This window comes from Hipposideros armiger, unplaced genomic scaffold (genome assembly GCF_001890085.2).
Source record: "Hipposideros armiger isolate ML-2016 unplaced genomic scaffold, ASM189008v1 scaffold_15, whole genome shotgun sequence".
Classification (NCBI taxonomy): domain Eukaryota; kingdom Metazoa; phylum Chordata; class Mammalia; order Chiroptera; family Hipposideridae; genus Hipposideros; species Hipposideros armiger.
This window is the reverse complement of record NW_017731365.1, coordinates 3,959,407-3,968,689: the sequence shown is the minus strand read 5'-3', so window position 1 is coordinate 3,968,689 and position 9,283 is coordinate 3,959,407. Positions and strand designations below refer to the sequence as shown.

Genomic DNA, 9,283 nt, shown 5'->3' with positions numbered 1-9,283 from the left:
TCAGAGACCTCCTCTCCCCTGTCCGTGGCTCAAACCATCCACCAACCAAACAGGGGAAGAGGCTAGAGGAATATCCTAGCACAGGCTCTCCTGCTGCCTCCAAACCAGGCTATCTTATCTGGGGAGCCCTTACGGGTTACAAAGTCCTTGTGCCACCCACCTGTGAGCTCACAGAACTTACCTTATACCTCATGGCAGCCGTGGTAGCATACACGTGAGAACACGCATGTGCATGCACACACACATATGCTATCACACACTTATACACACTCACATGCATGTAGCTGCCCCACCGCATGAAATATTCTCTGTTGATATGTGAGCCATGTGAGCATGTGACACCACGTCTCTTACTGCTGCCTAACAGGGGGGTCAGCACAAACTGTAGCGGACCCAGGGGTCCAAGAGCCAAACAGATGTACGTCTGACCCTTGACTCTGCCACTCGCTCGCTGGGACCTGGGGGCAAATGTGACTTATTAGAGCCATGGTTTGCTCATCTGTAAAATGGGGATGATGTTCGGAAAGGGCCCAGCAGATAGCAGATTTTCAACACGTGCCAGTCCCCTTCTTTGCCACAATCACACAGCTGCTTTGGGGAGAAGGGATGTTTCTTCCTTTTCCACTGAGCCCTTCCAACCACGGATAGTCAACTTGTGCTGGCCGACAGTCGGCAGGTACATGTGTTATATGGTGAGTAAATCATTTACCCCTCTCTGCCTCCATTTATTTGCCTGGAAAACGGTGGGGCATGAGACTGTAGTTAGGGGGATGTGGGACAATGAATGGAAAAAGCGCTGAACACACAGGCACAACCATTAGTATCAGGATAGTGTCTGTTGGCCGTTGGAGTGACTGGCAGAATGAATGGATTTTGATTCTCAAGAAAGCAAGAAGTGGCTGATGGCAAGCAGCAAAGGCAAACTGCTTCATGTGAGCATGAAGTGCTTTGTCATTATTTTGTTAGGTAGCTCTGACCAGGCACCACTTTTCTGCCCATTGATGCACGGAGCAAACGTGGGAGAGGGATAGTTCCAGCCTTCATCCATTTGACACCCGTCATCACTGCATCACTCACACTCTGCCTGACATCCCTGGGGCTCTGCAGCGAATGGCCTGGGGCCCTGATGGGTGATCCTTTCTCCTCAATCTTGTCAATATGAGCTCTATCAGCCAGAAGTTGGAATTTGAGGGGAAGGCAAAGAAATATTAAGTTAGCATAGTGATTAAGAGCACAGACTCAAGAACCAGAACATCTGAATCCAATCCTGGCTCTACCACTTCTGGCTGTGTGCACTTCTGCAAGTCACTTAACCTCTCTGTGCCTCCGTTGCCTCATCTGTAAAATGGGGATGCTAATAATACCCATCTCTTAGGGCTATTATGAAGATTAAAAGGATTATTATGTGTTGAGTGCTCAGAACAGTGCCTGGCACAGAGAAGTGCCATATAAATCCTCTCAGATTCCCAGTTAGGTATTTGGCTATTTCTGTCCTTCCTACATCAAAGCAGCAACAACAGTGTAAACCCTGCCAAGAGGCTGCCAACTTCTGAGAAGCTGTAATCCCCACCTGGGCGTTTTGTAAGAACTGGGGTTAAACTCAATAAGACATTCTCCAGCTGCCCCGAGGAAGAGATCTAACATCACTGCCTATTGATTTTCCTCTCTCTTCTCAACTTGTAGAGAATTTACAATATTATCATCAACAACAAACCAGGCCTCCAGGAACTCATCCTTCATGACTCCCTCCTTTTATCTCATCAGTTATGGAAATACATGCAAATGAGGGCTTTAAAAAAACACCAGCACAAAATGAATGAATTGTTCCTCAGATGCCAACACAGGCAGATTTCACAGATGGGCTCCTCTGGACGAAAAGCAACGGGGGCTGGTGAGGGGGCACTGGGGCCTCTGGGAGACTGGGACACCTCGGACTTTCCAGGGTGATGGGTGCCCACAGGGGGGCCTCACACAGTGATGACAACAGCTCAGGGCCCAGGACAATGAATACAGAAATGTGAGTACTGGATTTCAATACTTTTTCAAAAATGGACACTCTGAAAAGTTCACGGGAGAGTCCCCTTCCCTAGGAGATTCACAGGTGGCCAGATGAACCTGAAGGGCCCCTTGCCAACATAAAAGGTGTGTTTGGTCACTGGCCCCTGAAGAGTTAACCGGCAAGGCTGATGTTGCATTGAAAAGTACGGCCTCTAGCAGGAGGAAGATGAGGGGACAAGGGCTTCTCTAAGCCTGGGGTGGCAGAAGGGATTCAATCCAGCATTTGGTGGCCATCTCCTTCAGCCTAGGCGTGCCCTTCTGGAAGTATTGCTAGGGCACACTGATTGTATGCAGGAAACTGGGCAGGGGGTCCATTTTTATTTTATTTTAGGCCCAAGGGTTTCCCAGGATAGAGCCGGAAGCCTAATCTTCTATCAAAAATGGCCGACAGATGTGAGGTCACATCTGAACTCTGATCCGCTGACAGTAACTGCTGCGTTGAGAAGGATTTAGAGGCTCAGGAGAAAAGATAGAGATCTATTAGTGATGTCTGGCCCTGGCGTGGGAGCGGAAATATATACTTGCTGAGGTATTTGTCACCCTTGCCACATACTACCTGGCATTATGCGTTAATGGGCACACAGAAAATTCACTGTGAAAAGCTTCTCAAGGCAGCAAAGGCTCACAGCACTCCTTCACCTGACAGGTACGTGTGGAGATGACGCACAGAGCAGCCGAGCTCCCGGTCTCGCTTTAAAGGGTGGTGGTCTCCTGCGAAAGCACAGATTCTTACTGACCCAGCTCCTGTTTATCTTGTTGGCACATCTGGGTGAGAGAACAGCTCTGCTAAGGGCTAGAGAACAGGCTTAGGATCAGCATCAAAACTCCAGCTGAAGGGCTTGGCCCCAGTCACACCTCAGCGCCCCCACAGAACACCAGAGTTCGGGGTAATGGGGGAGTCTGTTTGCTAAGCTGCCAGCTCCTGAGAGGCTGAGTCTTGCTCATCTTTGTATTCCCGGCACATAGCAGGTCTTCTACAAAATGAGAAAGGAAGGAAAGACAAAAGGGAGGAAAGAAGAAAAAAAGAAGGGGAAAACGGTAATGGGAAGGAAAAATGAAGAGAAAGGACAGGAAAAGGGAAAGGGGAGAAGGAGGGAAGGAGAGAAAAGGAATCGGTTTCAGGAAACGCAGTCGGTAGCCAGAAAGTTTTCCAAAAGTGGCTGCAGCTGTGTTCTCCCTCCCACTTCTCCTCCTGCAGTGGGATTTTCATGCTCTCCCACTGAGGCATGTGGGTCTGTATTGTCTCCTCTTGAATCCAGGTGGGCTTATGGCTATGGCGGAAGGGGCCCTAAATGGCTGTCATAAAAGGAAATGATACTTCTGCCTAGGCCTCTTGGAGTCTCTGCTCTTGCAACCCAGAAGCCATGCCATGGGGAAGCCCAGGCAGCCGTGGTAGGGTCCAGGTGGAGAGGAACCTTGGCTGAATTCCTAGCCAACGGCCAGCCCTGGGTGAACTTCCAGCCAACAGCCAGCACCAACGTGCCAGCCAGGCAAGCGCGCCATCTAGAAAGTAGATCCCCCTGTCCCAGTTGAGCTACCTTGGTTGACGCTGTGTGGAGCAGGGGAGAGCCGTCTACATGAACTCCTGCTCAAATCGCACGTTTGTGAGCAAAAAGAAACAACTGTTATTGCTCTAAGTTCTGGGATGCTTTGTTACACAATGAGAGATAATGGAAACGCGCTTAACACTTCCTTTCCTGGCAGGGCGGCCCCATGCTCAACTCGCTCTTTCGCACGTCCCCCAGGGAACGGACCTGGTTGGTTGTCTGGATCCAGGCTCTTACCTGATATCAGTGCTTGGGAATTCCTCATAGGGAAGGAGCCAGTCATGCCAAAGACGCTGCTAGTGAAGATGATGGAAGTGCCACTAAGGATCGCCATGCAGGTGATGGTGACAGCAAAGAAACTGCGGGTCCACGAGGAGGTGTCCACCTTCACCAGCATGGTCATCACCACGAAGATGGCCAGCATGATAGTCAGCGAGGCCAGCACACGGACATGAACTGGAACTCTAGGGCAAGGACACCAGAAGCGATTAGAGACTCCCTGGGGGCTCCATGCTGGGCTGGGGGTGGGGGAAGCCGCAGGTGATGTCAGTGGGTGGGACTGTCCACGCTGCAGTCAAGAGGCTTAGGTCTAAATCCTGCTCTTCCTGGCTCACTAGCTGGGTGGCCTTGGAAAAGTGACTCAGTTTTCTCTGGTTTCAGCTGCTGTATTTGCACAACCGGGAGACTGGATCTGTCTGAAAAAGTGGTTGTGACGATCTCCAGAGGGGAGAGTGTGGCGTGCAGGGAGCAGTGTCGGCTCAGGGCAAATGCTCAGCGGATACTGTTTGTGTTTGTCTTGCTGTGAGGTTCAAGGTCAGAACATGAGGGCTCTTGACCAATCCCCTTCACCCCCGCTCCTTCCACAGGGCTGAGCTCCTGCTGGCTTCGTCCAGTGTTTAAACAGAACAGCCACCCACTGGGCTTCCTCCCCCAATACTTAGCAGTTGGGGGAGGAAGTAGAATAGAAGAAAAACATTATCATCATCATCGGCATCATAGCAATGATTTGCTATGTACTTAATTTGTGTTAGGTACTCTTCTAAGCGTTTTCTATATGCTAACTTGTGGAATTCACACACTGGCTTTATAGATAGGTATTTTTACCTAGCCCATGTGTACACTATCCCATGTGTTTCCCATAAGGAAACTGAGGTCAGAGAGGCTAAGGAATTTGACCAAGGTCACTTGGCTATGAACCTAGAAGGTCTGGCTGCAGTCTGTGCTCTCAGAATGACAGTCTAGTGCCTCCTCTGGAATGAAGGACATATGGGTGGTCTAGACAAGGGGCCGGGGCAGGATTCTCCTGTGATGGTTTCGGTTGTCATGGGCAGCAGCTGATGCCAAGCCAGCCCAGGGCCAGCCCCACCTCCCACCCCAGCATGTAGGCCCTACGCTCCTCCCAGTCCCCAACCTGCCCAGACACCACCCTGCAGGGAGAAGCAGAGAAGGCTGGCTCTCTGAGAAACAGTGAATTTGTATTTCAAGGAGAGAGAACATCATCTAAAGAGGCTGTTTCAATCATCAGATTAGATTAAGCTTTAAACCAGATTGGACTTCAAGTTAATTTTTTTGTTAACCAGTGGGTGGGGGCTGGGAGAAAAGCCAGATTAGTTATACACAATTTTGGGGGGGATATAAAAAAAAAGACTTCAAAGATAGAAAAAAATGTATACGTACATAAATAGGTGTGAAATGATGAGCATAAAAAGCAAGAAAGGATTTTTTTCAAAGTGCTTTTGTGGCCCCGGGCTAATCTTTGTTTCCTTCTGATCTGGCTGAAGGAAGCAAGTGCTGCCTCTGCTTTGTAAGGGGAAGAAAACCCAAGAAACTGAAGAGACGGTTCAAGGTCATGGTGTGAGTCTGGGGGCAGCTGGGGCAAGAACCCGGGTCTGCTGAGCCCCAAGCCATGGCTGTGTGCTACCACGCATCCTCTCTGATGTGTTCATTCCACAAGTATGTACTGGACAGCTACTGTGTGTCAAGCGCTGCTCTGGATTCCGGGGGCACAGGACACACATGGGACAGGCATCTTGTTCCAGTGTGCAAAATGCTTCATCAAGAGGGCCACAGGGCATCCTGGGAACATCCAAGGGCCACAAAACCTACCCTGAGAAGTTGCACAGGCTTTTTGGAGGTAATACCTGAGCTGGAGTGTAAGGCGTGTCTGGATGTGAGAAAGAGCGTGGCACATTCAGGGAACTGAAATGGGCTCTGGCTGCAAGTGAGACTGGAAGCAGAGGAGGCTGGAGAGACACAGAGCCCCATCCTGGGGGCCTTGTCCACCTGATGAGTGCCAGGACTTGATGCTCAGGGTGGGCCATGGAGTGGGCGTGCAGTCTTTGTCTGCCAGCATCCCTCCCCACAAGAACACTCCTTCCATGCCAAGTCGTCCTGGAGAGGTAGGTGTCCAGCCAGCCACAAATAATGGACAAACAACCCAGTCTGCGGTAATCAGAGTATCCTATGCTGCCAGCCACTGGATTGGGTCAGGGATTCGCACGTGAGCTAGGCAGGGCCAGTCTGTCCTCCCTGGGACTGAAAAGTAGAGACGAGATCCCTCTTGGCTGCGACTATGTTGGGGCTTCTGGCTGTCCCCTGGCCAGCTATGTGGTGGAGGGGCCACATTCTGGGTGAAGCCAAGCAGACATAGCAGGGCCTCTGTGGATGTTTGCAATCCCCTAGATGGAGCAGTGCCTGGAGGCAGACCTTACTTTCACTTTCCAGGTAAAGAATGAAAAAAATCCTTTTTGTGTCTCCATCGTTTGTTACCAAGATTGCTAACTAGCACAGAAAGGCACATCAGGGTTTCCAGCTGGGGAGCTACACGCTGAGCGTGCCCTGCCCACGTGCTCTCCCTTTTACTTGGAATCAGGCTGCAAGTGACAGGTAATTAACACCTCCTAAGGCCAGCCTTCCACCAATGCCTGGGGAGTGGGTGGATAAATACCCCAGCTCCCTCCCTCTTGGGTGTGTGTTCCACAGTGGACCCCAGAGTCCCCGGGCAGGTCCAGCTCAGACGCCTCCGTGGGTACTGGCTTACCGAGGCATTCGTTACTGGCTGCCTTCCGTCCCTGGACTCCCTTCCCCACTCTACCTTCGCCTCCCAAATAAACCACGCACACTTGAATCCTTGTTCCTGTGTCTGTTTCTGGGGAACCCCACACTAAGACACATCTTCCGAGGGCGTGCAGGGGTCTAGGCCTGGGAAGGAGCTGGTGGGCAGCCACATGGTACACTTGGACCCCTGAGGACCCTGGCTGTCTATGTAAGCGCACACCAGGTGCCCTGGAGGCTGACGGTCAGGCCTCACCTCTGCTCAGGGTGCTCTTACACGCTCAGCGCTGCCACACAGCGCCCCCAGTCTCTCCCAGAAGCTGAAGCTGCCCTACCTGCCCCCAAAATAAGAGCCAGCAGGGCACAGAGCCTGAGACAGGAGACCGGAGCCCTGCCCAGCTCTGCCCCAACTCACTGTGTGACCTCAGGCAAACATCCAACCTTTCTGGGCCTCAGTTCCTTATCTTGAAAAAGAAGCTAGACGAGATAACACTCAGGGCCCTTCCAGCTGACGACTTTAAAACTGCAGAAATTCAAGTGGAGAGACAGGCTGGGGACAAAGGCCCCGAAGTTTGAACAGTTCTTAGGGCCAGAAGGCACAGGACAGATGAGGTACGAGGAGCACCGCAAGGACAGGGCCTGTCCAGTTCTCGTCCCCAGGGCTGGCACAGGGCCTGGTAGGCGCCTGGCAACTACCTGCTGGATGCACACATTAACGAGCAAGGACATCAGCAGTGCAGCAGCGGCTTTCACAGGGGGCCTGAGCCTCCCAGTCGCTCTGCTTCGAGCCCCTCAGCATGGCAAGGATACAGCTGTGAGCATCTGCAGCGTCTCCAGCCAGCCTCAGGAATGGCCTCTGCCTCTAACCACCTCCTCGCAGACACAGCAGAACAAGTCCACCCTAGGAATGCCGCTAGCTAGTCTCAAAGGAGCTCTCCTGGGCCTGTCACCACAAGGTAATTAGGTGCTTGAACAGGAAGGTGGCTTTGGAAAGAGCTGGGGAACTTCTTACCCAGCCCCCAGAGCCGGCGACAAGGGGAGAGTGGGGGACGAGAAGGTAAATGGCACATGCGTTACAAATACCATGCGGCTCCCAACTCTGTCTCTGCTCCCCACCCATAAGGCCACTCACCTGCACAGGTCTGCTCACCAGCTCATCACAGGCTGCATAACCCATTCTCCTCTGAGAGCCTCATCCACGGGGCCCTACGCCTGGGGCTATGCTCGTAAAGCTGTATGAAATGTGCCCATGCAAGCTAGCCCCACATGCACTATTGGGGGCGTACTGGCTTCACTCTCTGCCTCTCCCACCCCCAGGCAGGGAAGGTGGCCCAGGGGATGGTGACACTTTGGGGATTTTAGGGCAAGTCTAGACAAGTGTTGCCCTGCTGTCGGTGGTTCTGCTCTGGGACAGGGGAACACCAAGGTGACTACTCCAGCCCTGGGACCCTGGGACAGGTCACACTGATGTGAGATGCTTGGAGAGGGCTGCCAGCTGTACCCAGGCTGCCAGCTCCCCCCCCAACCTCCCTGCCTGTGAAGGCTCAGGGCCCCAGGGGACTGATTTCTTCATAAGTCTTCCAGATGTAACTCCTCCTCATAAGTATTTATGATGCTCTAGATTTAACATAATAAAACACTTGGCGATTATGGATGTGCCAGTCAGAGAAAGCCAGGGTTCTCCAGGAGGCGAGAAAAGGAGACATTTCAATCTCGTACATTAAATAAAAATAGCTTAGCCCCAAACCATCTTCCCGTGGAGGCCTGGGAGCACTGCTCACGTTGCCCTCACCTCTCCTGGAGCCAGGGCGGGGCGCGGGCAGGCCTGGGGTGGGCTGGACCCTTCTGGAGGGTGCCCTGTGATGCTCAGCCCTCAGAGCCAGCTCCCACGCAACCTGGTAGGGGTTGGGGGGTGGCTATCTGGGTGGCCCATGGCCCCCACTGCAGACACCCCCAGACCTTCCTAACCACCTCCTTCCTTCCAGCAGCCTAAAGCCATGAAGCCGGTGCAGAGTGGGGCTTAGTGAAGGGTTTGCTGTGTGGCTCTGGCTGCAGGAGGGGCGGCAAAGCTGAGGAACTAGGAGGCAGGGGGCCCAGGCACAGATGCGGGGAGAAGGGTCCCAGTTCCAATCCTGCCTTCACCCTCTTATGGGCCATGTGACCTGTGAGCCTGTTTTCCCACCTGTAAAACAAAGAAATGCTTCCTGTTCTAGGCGGTGGCAAGGACTAAAGGAGAGAATACCTCTAGAGAATGTGAATGCTCAGAAGTGCTAATTACTCTTATTCGAGATTATTCTCCCAGGTCCCTGAGAATGAACCTTCCCTGCCACAGCTGAGCCCAGTCCTAGGCTGGCTCCCAGCCCGCTGAACCTCACAACCACAGAGGAGGCAGTGCCAGGTATGATACCAGCTCAGGCCGCCCCTTACTGACCCTGTGGTCTTGGGCACATCTCCTGACTTCCACTTGGGAAACGGGTAATGTCAACTCCCTCGTGGGTTGCTGTGCATCCTCAGTGATATAACAAGGGGTCACCAGGAGTCACCCCTTGTTATGGCTCAGAGAGTGACTCCAGATCTAGAAGGGGGCAGGAGTTCTTATTAATGTGAGCCTGGGCTAGCCCAGC

At 52.5% G+C, this 9,283-nt stretch overlaps 1 protein-coding gene across 3 annotated transcripts in view; it reads right to left on the bottom strand.

The window, feature by feature from the left end:
* Positions 1–9,283, bottom strand: part of SLC29A3 (solute carrier family 29 member 3) — a 42,533-nt gene that overhangs the window by 6,101 nt on the left and 27,149 nt on the right. The window contains exons 4-6 of one of the 3 annotated variants that reach the window (XM_019625350.1): positions 3,843–4,069; positions 2,698–2,769; positions 7–1,165 (exon numbers count right to left, since the gene is read on the bottom strand). In XM_019625350.1, coding sequence (XP_019480895.1) covers positions 1,074–1,165; positions 2,698–2,769; positions 3,843–4,069 — 391 coding nt within the window. In that variant the 3' untranslated portion in view covers positions 7–1,073. Of the gene's footprint in view, positions 1–6; positions 1,166–2,697; positions 3,033–3,842; positions 4,070–9,283 lie in introns of those variants that run through there. The other 2 variants (XM_019625359.1, XM_019625341.1) reach the window with 2 other exon arrangements.